General features: G+C 39.4%; 1 protein-coding gene across 2 annotated transcripts in view; it reads right to left on the reverse strand.

Moving 5' to 3' along the window:
• The window catches only part of HHAT (hedgehog acyltransferase), a 147305-nt gene that overhangs the window by 92486 nt on the left and 33050 nt on the right, over positions 1–21769 (reverse strand). For both annotated transcript variants that reach the window (XM_071426730.1, XM_071426738.1), the window contains one exon: positions 20778–20813. In XM_071426730.1, the coding sequence (XP_071282831.1) occupies positions 20778–20813 (36 nt within the window). The remainder of the gene's footprint in view (positions 1–20777; positions 20814–21769) is intronic.

Below are 21769 nucleotides of genomic sequence, written 5' to 3' on the forward strand. Positions count from 1 at the left end.
GCCAAAATGAGCAGAGCTCACTGCCATTATCCCACCCAAACAAGCCACAGCACTGAGTAACAGTGAGCAACCTACATGAACCATAGGAGTTTACATTTTCAGTATTTCCATGTGTGTTTGATGTGTAACCACAGTTCAACACGGATATTTTTAGAGAAACCTTGAACTGCTCACCAGAGTACAGGAACACATCCCATAGGATACTATGGAAACACAGGGATGTAACAAGTGCTTTCAGGTCAGCCACAATGCCATGCATGCTGTCCATCAGTGCCATGTCTGTTCCAGCCACCAAGATAAAGTTAATGAGGTAGACCTTTGGGATGTGAGAAAGCAGACTGGATGGAGGCTGATTGACATGGAGCAGATACTGTAATTAGTTGAAATTAATGGTCATCCTTGCTACTGCTGTATTTTATCATCACCATCAAAAACTATTCCTAGACAGTGGCTAGAGAAGGACACCACAGCACCAAGCAGGTGAGCTGAAAGGGCAAATCCATAAGTTAGGAGTGTCAGGAATTATAAAAGTTAGGAAAAAACCTATCTGACTTAGAATGAGAAAAAGAGAAAGGCAGAGCTAATTAATTGCTTTTCACAAGTTTGAGTAATTTTCCTGAGAAGTTTTCATTTTTTAGACAAAGAGCATCAAAACCTGTGAAAAATCTAAGGCAAAAGAGGCATAAGATGGTAATGTTGGCTGCCTGAAATTGTCTATCACACATTAGGGAAACAAAGCAATGCTTTTTTCTCACCCTACAATGAAAACTTACTGCATTTAATTTATTACAATTCTATTCATTAGATGTACACTGCAAATCACATTAGAAAAGTTTGGCATCATACAACAGGAAAGGTACCAAAGGAGTACTGGAGGACTTCTCAGACAGTTTAATACAAAGAGCTCTAGAGGAACTGAGAGACTATGCAAATTTCAACCTCAGTTATGTAGGCAGTCCATAGTAAAAGCAATGGGTGTGAACATTGAATTAAACTAACTCGGGCTAATGCTTAATAGCTCCCTTCTTCAGAATACATTGGGAGGTTTTAAATGACCAACATTACAGTAACAAATAGATTAAATTCCTCATAATAAAATAATGAAGCGACACAAGGCCCATCTGTAGAAAAAACCCTAAATTAATTAATGAATCCTATACAATTCTTTTGAAGCATCCACAGTAGCTGGGGATGCAGGGACAGGGAGATTCCTTTCTTTGTCCAGAAGACAGTCACACAGACCAGTGCACTGGTCTCACCCTACAGCAGCTCTGCCTCAAAACAAGGATTGAGTGAGCAGACACACAAGACAGCCTAAAGAGCCATCATGATAAGTAGGATGAATTGAGCCTCAGCAGTTTAGATGAACAGCATTTCTTTTACAGCCAGACTACTGAAAAGTGGACACCAGAGCCAAGTCCTGAAACAAAACTATCCCATTGCACCTATCTGAGAGGACAATTTACAGCCAAAAACTTGGCTTAAGTTCAGATGCAAAGCCATAGCCTTCAATGTGTTGTGTTAGGAAAAAAAGAACATCTATAGGCCACATCTTACAGAGTACTTTTACCTTCACTCACAGACACCTTTTACTGCAGTGTTGAGTAGGGCCATCAGCTTAGGTAAGACATAAAAAATAGATGGTCCTGCTTTAACAGCAAATGGTGCAAAAATGAAAAAATGATGAACATCAGCTGAGGAACAATACTCTTGTCTAAATCATCAATAGGAACCTATTTCAAAGTAGCTCTTGAATTAACCCAAAAGGAGACTTTCTGAAGACCTTTTCAGCAAAGGTATTTCTTTCCCAGATCATAAAGGTAGGATTGGAAGATCCATTCCTTTTTTCCTTTATTTAAATAATTGAGTCTGTCAGCTAAAGTGGTTGTGGCAGTCTCCTGCCAGAGCTGAAAGACAGGGTGATAAGCTTCACATAGCTAATTACAGCAGCAACCATCCTAAATCCTCTCAGAATCTGTTTCATAGAAATATCACTTTTCTGTGGAATAATTACCTCTTACATGCCCAATCCTATTCCTGACATGCTTATTTTAATGCTCTGACATTTTAATGCCATCTGCCTCCAAGAAGCCCAGCCTGACACCCTGTCAGAACTCAATCCACGCACCATCTTCCTACTCCCCATCATTTCACTCTTCCCCTGAATGCAGAGGAATTGCTTCTCCAATGCCCAGTGTCATGATTTACCATTTGGCAGCATGAGTTAGAAGATGCTTCTCTAAGCAAACCACAGCAATTTTCAGCCTATTTGTACATGTTGTGACTATGGTTTCTGTAAAGTGAAGCAGAATCAAAGCCCATTACTCTTGGAAGCCCCTAATCTCTTTAGATCATGTTTTCTGAGTCATTTGTGTATGCAACAGAAATAATGCACTGTCCTGTTTTCTCCTCCTCCTAGCCCCATGGCGATGGAGGAAAAAATCTCCTCTAGTCTCCTTATTTACCTCCAAAGTGCCATCAGTCAGACAGGACTACTTAATACTCTTATCTTCCCTTTCTACAGAAACAGGGAAGAGAAAGAAGCACATACACCACAGAGACAAAGAATTGTCTCAGACAACTGGTATAGGAACAGATTTTATTTCCCTCCTGCCCTCTGTTTGTTCTGCCTTATTGTTCCCCCATTTTGCATTCCCTGGTTCCTTTCCTAGGTCTAGTGATTGACAACGTGTATTGTCCATTTCTATCAGGTCTGCAAGATCACTGCTGTGTCAGTGCTTCCCTCCCTGCAGGCTGTCACTAACAACTTTTGTGTGCTGACATTTCTCATGAAGTTAGCACAAATGTACCCTGCACAACTGGTTGCCAGGTGCTCATATATAAATATTTAATTGATACATTTTTGTTAAGCAGCAACAACTCAAAAAAGCACAGATGGAATGATATCAAACTCAGAATAAATTAATAAGTCAGATAATTACTAGTTTATTACATATAAAATAATAAATCATCTCTTTAGAGATCACTTTCATTTCTTTCTATTATAAAAAACATGGATTAAGCATCTTTCCACAAACATCACACTGATTTCCAAAAATCCCAACCAAGCTAAACCAGCAAAAAAAAGGAGGCCATGTTTAGCATCCAATGCTCTTCTAAATGGAGTCATTTGGGAGCTTTCATCACTAACATAATTTTGGAAGGCTTAAGACTAAATTGATTACACAGAAAGGGAACCCCATATCTCCTTAATGTTGATCATAAATTAAAATGTAGGAAAGAGACATGCTCAAAAAAGAATATTGACTTAAAATGCTTCTGTAATTTGTTTCAGGACTACTACCACACATTCCTGTGTAATTTGCAGTATATTTTGTACAGTATATTTATTGCTCAGCAATAAATGGGGAATGGTCTTTTGGGGAAAGCTCCCAAGCATACTCTGGGGACTCAGCATGCTTGGGTGGCTCTCTGAAACACCTCTGTTCTGATGCAGGCAGCATGGAAACAAACAGGAGGAGCCAGAAGTCTCTGTGCAGTTGCATGACTGGAGTGCTGTGAGGGATGGACGTACAGGCTCTTCAGGAAGGACAGCATGGGAAGGCCTGGACAGGGACCTGTTCCCTGTGAAAGAGGAGCTGGAGCTCATGGAGCTGTGCCTGGGGATGGGTGTCCCTGTTACAGACCTCCCCCTCCCACAGCAGCACTCGGGCAATGCAGCATTGGAGTGCATTAATGACAACTGCCTGTTGCACTAAGGTAGAAAAATTATAAAGAAAAGCCTTCTAAAATTAGGCCTGCTCTGTTAAAATCAATGGCTGGCCTTGTCAGGCTAGCCCTTTGCAAGTTCCCATGTGAAAGCAATCCTGTGTGAGCAGTTTGTTAGCATAACAATCTACTCCTGGGTGAAAAACAACTTGTACATGTATAAAAAACTTGTACCTGTATAAACTGTTTTTACACTGTTAGAAAAATAAAAACTCTCACAAACAACTTTAACTACATACACACCAGGGGTTTGAGTGACCAATCAATACAGGGTAACAACTTGTTACTAACCAATAAAGTAATTGGCAAGAAAGCTACTAACCAAATGGAGTCACACACAAGGTCTGTAAAGCTGTATAAAAATGAATTATGTGAACAAAAAATGGGCTTTTTCTACCATGAAGAAAATGGAGTCTCATGTGATTTATTCCAATAACTTCCTAACCTGGGGAACCAGCAAGGAAAGATGTTCTGCTGGACCTTGTACTTCCAAACAACAAAGAACTGGTCAGAGGTGGGAAAGTCAGAGGCAGCCTGGGCTGCAGTAGCCATGTGATGATGATCTTCAGGATCTCCAGAGGAGGGACCAAGGCAGTAAGCAGAACCACAACCCTGGGTTTCAGGAGAGCAGACACCATCCTTTTCAGAGACCTGTTTATAAGAACCTCATGGATATAGTCCTGGAGAGAAGATGGGCCCAGGAAAGCTGGTTGATATTCAGAGATTACCTCCTCCAAGCTCAGGAAAGGTCCATCCTGACAAATAAGAAATTATGCAAAAGTAGCGTGTGAGAGAGCAAGGAGCTCCTTACTGAACTCACACATCAAAAGGAGGCTAAAAAGAGGTGCAAGTACTAATTTTGTTGTTAGTCTTTGGAGGACCTATGAGGCTAAACAATGGGATATTTTGATTGCTGGTTTATTTTAAAATAATCATTCTAACAAAACTAGGGCCTACTGCATGCACCTCTGGGCAGACTTCTGCATCAGCAGTTCTTGGGGGCAGCATTAGGAGCTAAAATCAAATCGTTTTTCATAGAGAAACAAAACCTTCATTTCTATAAAACATACAGAAACAGAACAAAGTTTGTTGATCTCAACACAAATGTGATCTTGGAAGAGATAAAATTTCGGGGTCTGAAGCTACATGTTATGAGGACAAAAAAAAAAAAAAGCACAAAAATGTTATGGCCCAACATAATGGCATTAATAACTTTGTTATTAGGAGAAAAATAAATCACTTTAATCCAATAAAGTGAGTGTTCAGGTGGGAACAATGAAGAATTTCTTCACAGAAAGGGTTGGCAAGCATTGGAATGGGCTGGCCAGGGCAGTGAAGTCACCATGCCTAGAAGCCTTTAAGAAATGACTGGACATGGCACTTAGTGCTCTGGTCTAGTTGACAACAGGGTGAGTGGTCAAGAGTCAGACTCGATTATCTTGGAGGTCAGTTTTTGCCTGAATGATTCTGTGATTCATAAGAAAGTGAACTAAAATTTACTCACACACATGCAGAGTTATTCATTTTACTATACTTTAAAAAAAGTTATTTTATCACTATCAGCTGGAATCAAAATGTCAAGAGATCAATTCTGTGAACTGATGATTAAATATTTAATAACTACAAAGTTGTGTTTCCTACTCTGCCCTCAAGTGTCTCCATTGGACAGAGGAGAGGAGTCAGGATACTGTGACCACCCTGCACAGGCTCTTGGAAGGTCTGCACTACTTCAATTAAATGATAATGACCCCATCAGGATGGAGCTGCATCCAAGACACTGAGCATAACCAGCACAAAGATATGTCAGCTTTCTGTGATTAAATAATTTGTCAGTATGATCCCCAGAATGATCTGTGCTCCTACAGCTTTAGCAAAAGCCTGTAACTCCTAGACATTCACTTCCACAGCTGAAACATCCTAATGAAAGCTGTCATTATTTTTGTAATTTATTTCTGAAGTCTTCAGAGACACCATCAGCTGAAGTGAGAAACTCCTGCCTGAATATTGCTTTCTAAGCCTTTTGTTAAGGTGGAAGAAATTTGAGAATCATTTCAGGCCTTCCCCATGGATTTGTTCTATGCACATTACAGCACTTAATAAAACCATGTGCCACTGCTCCTAGTTTGAGATGGATCAAGTTTTTGTCTTTCCCCACTTCAACACAAGAGGAGGAAAAAAAACTATGCTGAAAACAGCAATGTTAGGCACAAAAATAATTTTCAGTGGGACAAAGGGCATGTATGGTATTAGACACTCACTTTCTAACATTCCCTTCTGAGCTCTATGCCTCTGACCTTCACTCCCCTCTCTAAGAACTGTCCAGAAAGCAACAAAGATTAATATTCTGTAATACAGGTAACTTCCCTCCTAGCACCAAAATATCTTTTAACTTGGTAACATTAATAAGATCACATCTTCTTTGAGCGATCACTGTATAACTGTGTTACATCTGCAGTTTTGTTGGCATACACCATAAAACTTTTACACAGACTGTGATCAGAAACTCAGAGAATCACAGAACCATTAGGTTGGAAAAGACTGGCAAGATCATCAAGTCCAAGTTTTGGCTGAACACCACCTTATCATCTAAGCCACACTGTGAAGTGCCATGTCCACTTGTTTTATGAAAACTTCCAGGGATGTTAAATCAGCCACTTCCCTGGGGAGCCTGTTCCAATGCTTAACCATGCTTTCAGTGAAGAACATTTGTCCTAATATCCAACTTGAGCCTCCCCAGTACAACCTGAGGCCATTTTCCCTTCTCCTGTCGCTTGCTGCCTGGAAGAGACCAACACTCACCTTGCCACAACCTCCTTTCAGATAGTTGTGGATGGCAATAAAGTCTTGAGGCTTCTTTTCTCCAGACTGAACAGCCCCTGTGCTCTCAGATGCTCTTCAAAGAACTCGTGTATCAGACCCTTCAATCAGAGACAATTCAATCACAACTTCTCACTTAGTTATAGCTGTGCCAACTTGTCGCTATTAATTTTTGAGAATCAAAAACCAAAAGAAAGAACTTGTATATCACATCTACAGGAAAGTACAAATAACAAAAGATTGGTCTGCAGGAGCAATTTCTTCCTGCTGTACAAAACACTTTGTCCCTATCAAGTTTGATCTTTTATATAGAAGTGAAATACTGATTGTTTCTATAAAATTTCTTGACTTGAAGTCAGGGCTTAAATACTGCCTGTTATAACAAGTCCCGTAGGCAGTGGAAAACCTACATAAGACAATGCCCTGTACTATCACAAACTAAAAAGGCAAAAACATTAATAATAAATTGCAAAATTATTCATTATAACAATTGCGTCACGCAAAGCTCTGATCAGACAGTTCAAAACATCAACAAACCTTCAGTTCTGGAATCTGGACCAAGAGAAGACAGGGAAAATCTTCCAGAGGTGGTTATCCACCTCTGATGAACCAGGATTGTGCCCATAAAAGCAGAGACATAAAGTGATACAAAACCTGGCAACAGCTGTTCTTAAAACCAGACAGAATCCAGGACAAGTAGTACTGTAATAAACAATAGACACTAAAGGACTAGTAGAAGTTACTCTGGAGTTGACTTCTCAAGTAAGTCAAGTGGCAATAAAAGCATTCAGATAATAGATATTGTGTTGTATCTAATCACTGAAACAAAGTTAATCCAAGAAAGTAATTTGCTTTTAAATTAGTGAAACAGTTTGTTCATTTAATAAAAACTAAAGAGTACTAACCCTTCCTGCTGAGTTTAAGTTTAATTACTGTTATGCTAACATACAGAGAATCATCTTGAAATGAGAGTCCAGAACTAAAATACAAATGTGAAGTATTACCACCAAATTTTATCATATTTACATGTTTCTTAAAATTGTCTCAGATTATATAAAATATGTATTTTCTATCCGCAATTGTTATTTTGTAAGGAACTAATTAGAAAGGCAAATTAACCTTAACACTGGCCTTCTTTTTTCTGTATTTCTAATGCTGAAGCCTAATGGCTTCTAAGTATAAAACACTATTCCCTTTCACATTGCTTTTTGTCAGGAGATTCAGAGGTGGTTGTTCTGCAAAGGCTGCCTGTACTTTGACAATAGGCTGTATCATCCAAAAAGTATGAAACACTTCATCCACAATTTAAGCACTACCAAGTGTTTAAATCACAAGTTGGAAGATGCCATTTTTCAGAAATGCAGGAGTGTATTTTGTCCAGCCATGGCTTGCTGCTAGTGTTACAGACAGCAATTTGGAGGCATGTACTTTATTCTTGCAGTGAGAATGAATGCAAAATCCTTCTTTATGCTGATCATACAAATATTGGTTGTCACCTGATAACCAATAACTTAAAATACAATTTTTATGAGTTATTTTGTTAGTCCAGTTCAAATCAAAGTGAGGGGAAGAAATCATAACTATTGTCAAAACATGTTTCCACAGAGAGAGGGAGATAAAGGAGGTTTCCATGGTTACTTTGTTAACCATCCCCATTTTGCTGCTTACATAGTTTATAAACAAGACACTATAAACAAGACACTATAAACAAGAAAAAATGAAATATTTATTAAGATCTACACAACAGAAAGCTCCCACCATATGTCATATCTGTTTCAACAGCTGACTGTCCAGTGGAGCCCTAAGACACACTGACCTTTACTCACTGCTGGTCCTACCAGGTACATTACATAGGACAAACCTCTACTGAATGTGCACAGAGGAAGCCCTTGACCCAAGTTCATTTACTAACATTTCATCAGTAATTTATTTCCAGTAGAAGATGATGCCTTGCCTTGAAACCAATGATAAAACTGCAGGTTTCTTGCATGTAAGTAAAAGCTCTTGCCTGGTTATCAGCTAAAACTTACTGATCATCAAAGGCTGCTCTCCAGTTCTATCCATTTCAAAAGTTGCTGTTTTAATCATTTACTTCTAATTTACTCCTAATAAAGAAGGAGTTCTTATCTTGAGTCATCACCATAAATGAAAGGTTAATTTTGTATAACAGCAGTTTGAAGCAAAAATGTCATCTAAACCAGGTCATTTATATTTCCTATAAACTTTTTTTTTTAATTAGGCTTCTTATTGCCTGGAGGAAGAATGACAAGAACTTTGTGGTACCACTAGTACTGGGAAGATTCCAGACATACCATCAAAAGCTCAGAATTTCTATATGGAGAACCCAGCATGGAAAATTCTGGAGGTATTTTGGAGTCCTTGATGTTTGGATACCAACCTCATTCAGTTAGGAGGCAGCACTTGGCCTTAAGTATGCACAGCTATCACACAGCAGCACAGCTCACTTTGGGAGTGACAGGTGACAGCAGTCCTGCAGTACTGATCCCAGCAAAAGGTGCTAATTAGAATCATTGAATTGTTTAGTTTGTAAAAGGATCTTAGGATAATCAAGTCCAACCACTAGCTCACCACTGCTGAGTCCTTGTCCATAAAACCTTGTCCCTAAGAACCATGACTACATGTCTTTTAAATACCTCCAGGGATGGTGACTCAAGCAGTACTGTACAGTCAACTTACATAACATTCAGAGACAGACATTTTTTTTCTAAGAAGCAACATTTTTCCTGCTGTGTTGTAGCTAAAGAGTGTTCTGGAAACTTGTGTAGCTTAAACACTATCAGCCTGTCTACCATCCTACTGGCAATTCTATATTTCACTGTTGCTTTGTGTTTGCAAAAATTTCTGTCCATGACACACTTACTCTGTTAGACAACCTGTGAATTTTGCAGAGATCAGCTAATCTCTTCTCTGTGGCAGGATCAACTCTACTTAGGTTACTCTTGAACAATATTTGCCTCTGAGTTGCTGCCACACTCTGAGGGCATTCAAACAAGAACATTTACCTGAGCAAGACATGGCCTGTTTTGAATCTCCATTTCCATCCATCTAGGAAGTATATTTTACATATATACATGTATTTCTAATACATATGTATATATGCACACATATACACACACATGTACATATATATGAGTAACTCAAAGATAAACACTACTGTTCTTTACATTAATGCCAGTTCCCCATCACTGGTCAAAAAATTGAAAACTGTTTTAAAACTACTGTGCTTCACTAGTACATGTCCAATATTTAATATTTTCAGAGCAATAGTCTAATCCAGATTTGAAAAGCAATTCATTGTACCAAAATGCTAGATACATTTTAAATAATCTCTAAATCTACCACAACTGTCTCTGAAAGCACTAGCACATGGAATACTGTTATCCCTATAGCTACAGGAGATAATGTTCATTACACAGCATTAGTATTCACAAAAAATTGTAGAGCAATAGTTATTACTTATACAACCTGATTCTCTTTACATCAGTCAATTCAGAATTCTTCTTTATTTAATGGGTTTTTTCAAGTTTGGGATTACATCACGTAACTCAGGTGAGCAAACTGCATTTTGCTGTTCACACAGAACAGAGCAGCAGACGATGGTTGGAAAGTGGAATCAACTTTTCAAGTACCCAGCTATGTTGCTTGCAAGGAAGTGATAAATCTTCTCCAGGACAAAGAAAGCAAGAACTGTATGACAGCTGACAGTAAGAATTATCCTTTGGTTGCCACGACCTTAGCTCATTTTTCACTGCATGGAAGTACTGCAATTACATTTTGGGGCTAGAATAGGAAGCCTACAGTATGTTATTTTGCTCACTTATTTCAGACAGTAAGATAAATAGAAGTCTGAAGCTTTTGACCCTTCATTCCTTCAAAAGCATGAAATCTATGCAATTATTTATTTGCCACCTCTAAGATGGAAGTCTGCATGACATTTTGATTCACATAGCCTAATTTCTTTAGGAGCTAGGAAAGGAGAATTTCCCCTTGAACAACACACCATAACACATATTTTCAATGATGTTAACTTGTGTATTTTATAGGTGCTCTCTTGATTTTACCTGAGCTGCTTAAAAGAGCACTTTTTACTATAGTTTTCTATCTACATATATAACCCACCTAAATGTATACAATTAAGAGCACATACAGACTGAAATCACTTTATTTCCTTTTTTGGGCTCTAAATTCATATCTGCAACAGGACAAGTCTAAATCCAATAGTTCCTTCCTGTCCTGTTTTATCATCTGTTCTTGATGTTACATAAAGTGCTTACACTAAACATCACTGAGCTCTTATATAGCATTCTTAATCCATAGATCTCAAAGTACTTTACAAAGGATGACCATTATCCTGCTTCATCTATGAAAAGCAGGATATCTTTGGACATCTTCAGGGTGAAATTTGGATCTCACTGAATTCCCACAGTGAAGCTGGAATTGCACGTCCCATGACAGTACCACTGGTCAGCCAGAACAGCATTCATCTCTGCAGATGGATTCCAGAGCCTTCCATAACACTGGTGGCGTGTAAGTTGCACTCAGCAATTCCATACACCATTTAGGCATCAATCCAGAAAGAATGCAGTTGTCAATATGGTATCCTATTCAGTTTGACAATCACTAAAACACCTCCCACCCCACACAGGCAGCACTTTTAAACACTGTACTTCACCCTTCCCTTGCTTACAGCTCTAAACACACCAACATTACCATCAGTGGTGGAAATAACTGAGTCAAGTGCTGTGCTTGGGCTTTACTACTGAAATCCATACTGCTTCAGACAGATACTGGTACCAAGGTCTGATGCTCCCACTCAGGTGTCTCAAAGTATTTTCACCCCCATACAAACGCTAAAACTACCTGATCTAGGTGATCTACCTGAACTAGGTATGAGTTATCAAACCTCCCGCTTCATCCTTTCCTCTCCTCTTTTTGATTTGTTTCCCATGTTCTCTCTTTGCACCTTGCTCTAGGTTAGATGTTCAAACTCATAGACTGCTTTAACTCTATAAACTCTCCTGTACCATTCAGAGAACATGGGACCAAGTACTGGAGATAAGGACTGAAAGCAGACTGTGTACTAACAACCACACAGTTTACCAGGGTATCAATCTGCTTGAAACTGCCAGACACTGCTGCATGGCCATAAAAGAAGGATGCTCTCTCTCTGCTTCAACAATGCACCTGATGGTTTTCTACCCAGATATAATGACGTGAGAAAACCTTTGTAGCTTGCAGCTTTGGATTAAATGTAGGGGGTTATTGCTTTGACATGCTGTATCACAACCATCTCAAATCTACTTCTAGACCCAGGCAAGGTGAAGCAAGCTGACCCTGTGCACAAGGATGAGCCATGATCTTCATGAAAGGATTCAGAACACTTACATCTCCAAAACACTCCACACAATAAAGTAGCCAAGGAAGAGAAAGGCATGCAAGCTTCCCTGCCCACAGGGATAAAGGGAATCGTTCTGTATTCTCTGGTGCTAAGCTAGATAGGTTATTCTGAGCAGCTCTTCCTTAAAGCTTGTATTTTATATGAACTACCTCCTGTCTGATCTCGTGCTGTCAGGAGGAAAAGGCACAAAAGCGGAGGAGATTGTATAATAGACCGCATCTCCTAGAACGCACATCTCCTAAAGCGGGACCATCTTCCAAAAAACAGGCGGGCAGCCTGATGGACTCGCATGCCATTCCCCAAGAGGTTCTAGAGAGAGCCAAGTCCGACCGCCCCCGGGCAGCAGCGGAGCGAGCGCAGCAGGACTCGCTGCCAGCCCGGTGCCGCCCGCCCGCCCGCAGCAGCTCCCGGGGCCGCCGCCGCTCCCGCGGGGCCCGGTTAGCGGGCGGGGCAGGAGCGCCCCCGGGCGGCGGCGGCGGCACAGCGCAGCCCGGCCCCGCCGCTCGCTGCCGAGCCTTGCCCCGGGGCCGGAGCAGCCGCCCGGCAGAAAGCGAAAAGGCACGGGCACCGAGGGATTTATTCTCTCCCGCACGCGGCAGGGAACACAGGCGGGAGGCTCGGCACACGCTCTGCTCTCGGCGGGGGGATGGACAGCAAGCTCAGAGCAGCAGCAGGGCCGGTGACAAAGATACACTCTGAGGTTTGTGCTGGCTGCGATGGCATTTACTGAGCTGCATGCAACTAATTTACCAGAAGCTGGAGTAGAAAAGAGTACTCTTTTCATCCTATTTTCTTCTGGCTCTAGTCTACATCTTAACAATTCCACTTTGAAGAGCATAGGGGTTTCTGCAATACAACAATCAACAACTTTGAGACTGAAGTTTATACCAGCCCCATCCTCCTATATAGAAATTGTAATCATGTCTCTCAGAATGCTAAAGTACAAATATCTACCACAAGAAGAAAAAAGAGACAACATTAAAAGGGTAAAAGACAAAAGAATTAACCAAAAAGCAAAGAAAATTAAGCAGATTTCTGTAAACTTATACTCTAGGTGATAGGGAAATTTACACATGCTTTGCTTCAACTAGAAGTGCTTGGTGGAAGTTGATGCAATACATAAAAATATAAGATCCAAAGTCCTTCAGACTGAAATCACATGTAAACTCCAGCCAAATTCTGGCACTTAGAGTCAGGGACAAAAGGTACCTGTGCACATAACTTCCTGGACTACAAAAAGAATAAATTCAGAATCCTTAAAATCACAGGTGGTTCAAGACTGCTGAGCACACACTTTCTTCCAACACACTGAAATGCAATATTTGATGTAGCTCTGTTAAAATACTCAGTAAAATTATTTAAAAGTAGCATGAGCTGAATCTTTAAATACTTCATGTTTCACAGTGTATTTCTTACTTGTAGATAGTAATTCAAACACCCTGCAACAAAAATAACAAACTGTTTTAATTCACAGTTGCAACACATAAACATGATGAGATCTGTACATTGTTAATCCCAACTTCCCCACTCCAACAGTTTAAGTTAAATGTCACATTTACATAACATTTACATAAAGATTCAGTTTTGTTTATACAAACCCCAGCCTTATTTTTGCAACATGCTCTACACTAATTCATTATATAACAACAGATTGTTTGCTGTTTTTAAAAAAATAAAAGTTTCATTCTGAGAAGGTGTTTGAGAGACTGCAATTCCTCTGAAGCAATTTAGCACTTAGTCTTTATTACTGCTTCATCAAGTTTTTAGGTTGGCTTGTTTTAAAACAAACAAGGTATTTTGGACACTGTCCTACTCTAAGACACCTGAACTGATTTCGCACATCATGGTCACTTGTACAGTTCACACTTGTGCTCAATACACACACAGGAGAACAGTCACACAGCCTCCTAATGCAATCCACGGGAGTTTAATTATAGCCTTTTAGCAGTGGCCATGTTGGTCTAAAAATTGGAACATTTTAGAAGATTCCAAGCACTATCCAGCTTGTTGGTTTTCACTGAGGTTTTTTTTCTCCTTTTTATTAATACCACTTTGCTCTCATCACTGCTTTCAACAGGAACACATTTAGACCAGTGCTGACCCATTCAAAAATCACAAACAACAGCAAACATTGCAAAAGTTCCAGTGCATCTGAAAGCAGAGCTCACAGGAGTCTGCAATACAGCTGCATGTAACTGCAGTATTTTATAAAAAGAGCTATATTTTTCAACTTCTCCATGCAGACATCTCTATGGATGGATTAGCTGCTATTCTTTTCTGGTTTAAAACTTTAAAATGATTTTTGCAGAAACCCTAAGGCCCCATATTGAAAGTAAGAAAGAATTCTCTAAGCTAATACCACTACTTCTTCACAGCAATGAAATAAATGCTTTAACCTTAAAATGATGTATAAATTAGACATGAAGCCAATTCAATCACATCTACTGATTATTACAATTGTGTTAATTACAAACAAGACTACATATTTAGGTTTAATTTATGCTTACAATCACAAAATTTCAAGTAAGTCCCTACAAAAGCTGTCTCCAGCACATCACACCACATCTACATCACAATGTTCCCAAAGATGGGAAGAATCACCTTTTGGAAACAGCCCATTTCTGTGTTAGTCTGCTCCAGAGCCTTGTATCACAGGTAGGACACTCCTGACTGAAAATACTGCTTCTGCTATCTCCACTGGCTTTATCTGCACTTTTCCAGAGGAGTACAAAGATCCCAGGAATTCAAGACTAGAATACTTACTAGAGTCTCATACCCTGCAAGTCTCCTTGCTTTGCTTCTAGGTAAGGAATTGCAGGCAGAAATTACCCAAAAGAGAACTCAAGTACAGCAGTTACACATATTCTACACCCAGTGGTCCTACCTGCACGTGACAAACAAATTACCAGCATCACTGGATCCTTCCCCAGGAAGCCTATCAGTAGATTTAAGTGGAATGATGCAGTGCATCATGTGCAGCATTAGCAGTTTTTACTGGCTACATTACTTTGTTGATTACAGATAAATATAAACTGTTTTTCTTCATCCAGACACATTTCTGTTCACTCAATACTATTGTATAAGCACTGATCCAAGTGAGAAAAATGAGATAGATACATAAAATTGTCATAGACATACCACAGGTTATACTAAAGAAAAGAGTATTTTTTTATTCTGTAGGTCTCCCATTGACACAGGTACACATAGAAGTCAAACAGATCTGCTCCAACCAGTCATCCAAGACTTTCAGGGAAAGCAGTACAAAGCTTTGGCAATACTGGTTAGGATTAACCTTATTTGGAATAGACCAGCCAAATCCATACAATGCAGAAATTGTTCTATAGGGCACCACATTTTGCCTCTGAAGGAAGGTGAGTGCAGCACTGTGGCACATATTTTATGGCAAAAGGCTGACTAAAATGCCAGCCTGATAATAGAAGTTTCAAGGGTAAAAACTGCTAAGGAACTACGAGGTGATGGCACAGGATGACAAAGTTGGTGTATTTGTATCCACACCACCTATGAGAAATGAGTGGCCTCTTGGTGTGAAGGACTCCCAGAACCACACACAGATTTTTGTTCTAGAGAAAACATTGTGGTTTGCTTCAGAAAACAGCTTGGGCACACACTGTTGTGAGAGCTGGGACTGCTCACCTTAGAGAAGGCTCTAGAGAGACCTTACTGCAACCCTTCAAGATTTAAAGGGGGCTTACAAGAAAGATGGGGACAGACAGATGTTGAATAGAGCCTGCTGCAACTGGGCAAGGCATAATGGCTTCAAGCTAAAAGAGGGTAGATTCAAACAGATTGAAGGAAAAAATCTTCCATTATAATGAGGGTGATGAAACACTGGAACAAGTTGCTCAGAGAGGCAGTAGATGCCTCATGCCTGGAAATATTTGAGGTCAAGTTGGACAGGGCCCTGAGCAACCTGACCTAGCTGAAGCTGTACCTGCTCATTCCAGGGACTAGGCAATCCTTAATGGCCCCTTAGAACAAAAACTATTGGATGATTCTATGAATGCTGTGTATGCTTTAAGGCTCACTAGGTATCCAGGACACAGAGCGAACCAAAAAGTCAAATCTCTTGACAAAACAAAGAAAAAAGAATGCATCCTTGGGATAGCTAGCACTTTCAAAGGCACAGGTGTCATCCATATGCCTTTATCAATGTTGCTGAAGAAAAGTGGAATCTCATTAATACTGCACTGTCTAGCCCAGCTACAAGCACATCAACAGCATTTTATGGGCAGCTACAATCAAAAGAGCAGCAGAGATGAAGAGTATTAGCAGTGGTATTTGGTTCCCAAAAGAGGGCCATGTGCTACACTGAACCTCACACAGAATCTGTGTCCAGCTCTTGGAGCCAAGAATCATCACTGAGCTTACCTAGCAATGGAGTTGCTGCAGCATATGCTGACCTTCCAGGACCTGTGTGCATTAAAGAGAAAGGGGAAGCTCAGAAGTTTGGGGGTTGTTATTATGGAAAATTTTGTGTGTGTTGTGGTTTCTTGGTCAGTTTTTATGTTTTTGGTTTTTTTTTCAATACAGTGATTAAAAGGTTTGCTTGAGTTTCTTTTTAAGCAGGAGCATAGATTTCTTTGGCTTGGGACAGCTTTGAAGATGTGGGATCCCATGGGATTCCACAGCAAACTAATACAGGAGTTGAGCCAGATGATGAACAGATTTTTCCATTTCTTCTTTCATAATCATACCTTAGTTAGAACCATAATACCCTCTCTCACCATGGGATCATTCTGCCCTTACACAGAGGTGTCCTTTTCCTAACTAAAAATCAGTAGAGGTCACCACACAGTAGATTTTGATCCTAGAGGTATACCATGCCATGCTTTACCTGAGAAAACTTAAAAAGTGGGTGATTTCCAAGTTGTATTCAGAGTACCTTTGCACCCAGGACTAAGCTAACCTAAATAACCTGCAACTCTAAACAAGCTGAAGTAATTGCAAACCATGGGGTAAGCTGAGAGCACAGCTAACAGATGGATGCCTTTTGGAGACACTGGGGGTGTGTGGTCCTGCAGCTCTCTTCAAAGCCAGATCTCTGCTGAAATGAGTATGATTCACACTTTTTCAAAGGCACAGCAGAGCTGAAAGCATAGAGATTTTTCAAAAGAATCATGCCTGCAGGAACTGTCATTCTTCCCCACTGTCTTCATCAGTGCTGTCCTAAAGGAAGTTCTGTTTGGCATCAGAACTGTAAATATTCCCACAAGTTAACAATTTTATTTCATCCAATGCCCTGTTCTCAGCACTGGATGAAATCCCTAGATAAAATACCTTCACTGAGCAAAGAGCAATAGGCAGCCTCTCTTTCTCCTCTAAACTGCTATGCTAAAGGCTATTTCTATATATTTTTAACTCTGAAAATACACCTATTGCTCCATTCTGAGAATGCTCTGATTTAGGTGAAAAAGGGTTGTTTTTCCTGAAGTCACATTGGAAAAATATGTATATATTACATTTATATAGCAGTAATATATACTACCCATGTGTAGTATACTTTGTATAGCACTCATGTGATTTAAATACATGATTAATAATTTTGGTAATCCTAAAGTAGTAACAAATAGGTCCTTTCACATCATTGTGTGAAAATATTGGGAAAATAACCTTCCAAGGATAGTAGCATATTTTCCATTAGTACTACAAACCTCAGTTTTCATCAAAAAAGTACTGATCCTTCCCTGGTGAGTTTCCAGGATCCCTGCTTCAAATATAATGGTACAGTTAACAAATGTTCAAAACCCAGATCCCCACATCCTCAATTGCACTTTACTTTCACAAATATAAGTTCCATGATACCACTTGATTTCAGCTTGCAAGCAGTAATTAAATATCTAGTCCCTGAACCCAGTTTAGTCCAAGTCACAACACATTATTAGCCATTACAGTATATGTACCTATCCATAGTGCATTTGAAAACATGGTATTTTTAAACTTTTCCAAGCTATCTTAGAAGAGTATCAAAAGTACAGTTCAAGACATAGATGGGTGGAAAATTATTTTCTATTAATGTTTTACTAAGAACAGAGAAAAAACCTTGTGTAGCTGTAATTCTTTGTAATACTTTGCGTCATGCTTCACTTGGAGAAGCCATTGTGTGTACAAGGGTAACAGTACATACAGTCCTAGTTCCTTCAATCAGCATTTAATTAGGCAGATTGTCCTTTTAGCAGAGACTATGTTTAATTTTGTTGTCCCTGTACTTTGTATTTGCAAGTGTCATACTGGGTTCCCTGTTCCATGGCAGGGTCGAGCCATTATACTTAAAACAATATAATTTCTTTTTCATTTCAAATCTCACCTCATAGACTTTCAATGCTTCCTGCAACTCAGGTTTGTTTGAGGCTTTTTCTTTCCTACTGTTTAATTTCACATGGAAATGAAAACTGTGAAGAGAACAGTCTAACATGTATGACGGATACTTTATGAACACAGGAGATGAACTGCAAGTTCTCAAGAGCAGAGACTGTCTAGGCAAAACTCATTCTGGTGCAACAGAAAATTACTTCCTCCTTAGCAGCACAGTTACAGAGAAAGCAGATGATGTAGTTAACAGAATAATTAACAGAGGTAGGTAACAGGCTGAAAATGTCTAAGTTAAGGTTAGAAGAGGAACTGCACAGCACACAGCTGGCTTTGAAAAAAATCATACATGAGTCAAAGATGACATTCAACTCATGCCAATCCCATGACTATTTGCAGTCCAGGATCACACAACATACAACTTAAATACATCATCTCCTTGGGAGACAAAGCAATGCTGTATGAGACAATAATATAACACTCCTTGTACAAAGCAAATGAAAATATCCTATGGCAGAAGCATTACCAGAGTCTCAAACTTAGTACATCAATGCTTACCATGATTCTACTCTTGGTTAAGTAGTCATATGCATTCCCAGAAGACTTTCTTGGACACTCTATTTCTTTTATAAAGTAGCATCTTTAAAACCATGTCTCAATTTGAAGATTACAATTTCTTATACAATTATTTACAAACAAAATCTGCTTGTCAAAATATAGATGTAACTAATTTTGTAGAACTGATACCTGAACTTATAATTTCAGTTGTCTGCTTACTTCTGTAAAACAGAAATATATTCAGTAATATTGACACAATGCCCTTATGAAGGGAGTTGTCTGTTAAACATTGTAATGCTACACAGAAAGAAATACACAAAGTCTACAGCTCACGGGTTATGAGAAGTGGGTTGGCCCGTGCAACCTTAAAACAAACCCGATTTTCCTTGCAACCTAGGCTTGTATCATCTCATATCTGGTGCTAAAAAACACTGCATTAAAGCCACAAGGACTCATGTCTGAAGGCTTAAGACAGTCTTTATCCAGAAAATATGGTAGCCTAAAATAAAAGTCCAGCAGCAAAGCCAACTTGAGGAAAGGCTGACACCACCTGATCCTTATGGTGGGAACCCAACCAGTATACTGTGGCTCATACATACCGGATTCATTCTTCCAAGGTGGAGTTCTTCACTGATAGACATTGCAGTGGATGAAATAACTGACAGAATTAATTCTCTAAGTGTCCAAAGACCACAGAAAAATTCATCCTTCACAGTACCCACTACACTTCTTTGTAAAGATGAGTAGATGGTAATAGGTATTGTATTAAAAATGAAGGCAAACATATTCTTGGTGAACATCTGCGACTTTGCCCACACAAAAAACTCTAAACAGCAAAAAAAGTTTCTCAGTGTAGAATTCAAATGCATTAACCTCCTTTTTCTTGCTGAAGTGCCCTTCTTTAATTGCTTCATCTCTCTAAATATCATCAACCAAAGCACTCAAACAATGACTCCATTTTCCTTATTCATCTTCAGAACAGTCCATTGCACACACTGAATAAATTAGTTTTTCTTATGAGAATATATTACTCCCCTCCACATTCCAAATTTTCTGTAAAATTCGAGCACTTCTTACAAGGTATGGAAGGTACTAGAGTTACCAATTGAAAAGAGTTTTTTTTAAAGCTTGTCTTCAGTGTAAGAAAAATTAATATTTTTACATTTCACATTTTACTGAAGTTTTCTGAGTGTTTTCCTGAAGAAGTTCATTATACAGAGTGACACTGAGTAGATTGCAAAGACAAATAGTTACAGTTTTTCAAACTAAAAACCAACAGAGGACAAAAGAAGAACTTACCATAAAAAGTATAAAGTAATACTGAATTCACATTGTGATTTCTACTTATAACAACAGAAATGCTTTTTAATGTTTTTGCTGGCATAGGGTCTGTCTCCTTCACAGCAGCTAGTAAAGGGCTGTGTTTTGCATTTGTGCTGAAAACAGTGTTGCTGAAAACACAGGGATGCTTTTGTTACTGCAGAGCAGCACTTGCACACAGTCGTGGCCTGTTTTGCTCCTCACATCACAGAGAAGTAGACTGGGGAGTTCACAAGGGGATGAGAGGGAGAGGACACAGTCAGGACAGGTGACCCCAAGGGATATCTCACACCCTGTGGTGTCACACTTGGCACACCAAGCTGGGAAAAAAGGAAGCAGAGGGGGAATGTTCAGAGTTGTGACATTTGTTGTCCCACGTCACCATTACACATGATGGAGTGAATGAGTTCCTTGTTTTGCTTTGCCTGTGTGTGGCTTGGCTCAATTTCCCTACTAAACTGTTCTGTCATCCCACAACTCTTCTCAGTTTTACCCTTCCAATTGTCCCCCATCCCACTGCAGGGAGGGAACGTGCATGGGGCCTGGCTCCAGCTGAGGTTCAACCCCAGCAATTTGGGAGTGCAATTCAAAGCAAGTATTACCTTACCTGACCAGAAAGCGGTGCAGCCCAACGTCAAAACTTCTGCAAGAAAAAAAAATACACTAAATTTTAATTATTAAAAAACACTACTCTGTTGAGTATTGTACAAACACTGTGTTTCAAAACAGTAATACCAAATATAAAGTTACTAGAATTGATGAAGCAAAGAGCAAAGGTGTAACACACAACTTCCTTTCTGTTATGATGTGTGGAATTTAAGATCATCATCATATGAAAATATTTAGGTGCATGTTAAAAAGCTCACAAATCTCTTGTTGGAGTATTTATTCAATGAAGTGTTAACATTCAGAGTATTATAACACACATAAAGCATATACTGTTACTGGAAATAATGTAAGCATCCTAGTCACCAGTATATTTTCTATTATAGGCAAGTAGATCCTCTGTGCAAAACTGCTGTGGAGCCCCTTTCCCCTTTTCTGCTCTGTACTGCAGTAAAATGCAAGGGACTGCCGTGAGTTCTCCCCACAATAAAGAATTATCAAAAACCCCTTATGTCTCCTTCAAATATAGAATTTCCAAGAAGCAGACTTTGCAAGTGTGTTCCACTCACATCAGTAAGGAAGTTAACTTTGAGGACTTCTGACAGTAAGTACAAGTTAGATCACATTAAATTACAAGAACCATGTCTGAAATTTTCAGCCCAAACAACATACATTGACAGTAGCTGTCAACATTTCTTCCCCTTTTCTGGTTCCTACTTCCTCAGGAGAACCAAGCTCATGAACAATGCACTGGCAAATCCTTGACACTACAGGAAGGCATCTGCTGATTTGAGACATTTACCTAATATCTGAAGTATGTGCCAGCTTTATGGGACTATCCATATAATCCCAGATTAGCTGTGTGCATAATGGCACAAATGGAAAATGCAAGTGTCTTATTCCCAATACTGGACTTGATCTGGAATGGGCTTATATTTCACATAGACAGAAAACATTTTGGCATATACTAATCTCTTGAGCATTCTGTTCCAA

Source organism: Agelaius tricolor, unplaced genomic scaffold (genome assembly GCF_023055355.1).
Source record: "Agelaius tricolor isolate 1412-34295 unplaced genomic scaffold, bAgeTri1.0.p SCAF_1, whole genome shotgun sequence".
Lineage (NCBI taxonomy): Eukaryota > Metazoa > Chordata > Aves > Passeriformes > Icteridae > Agelaius > Agelaius tricolor.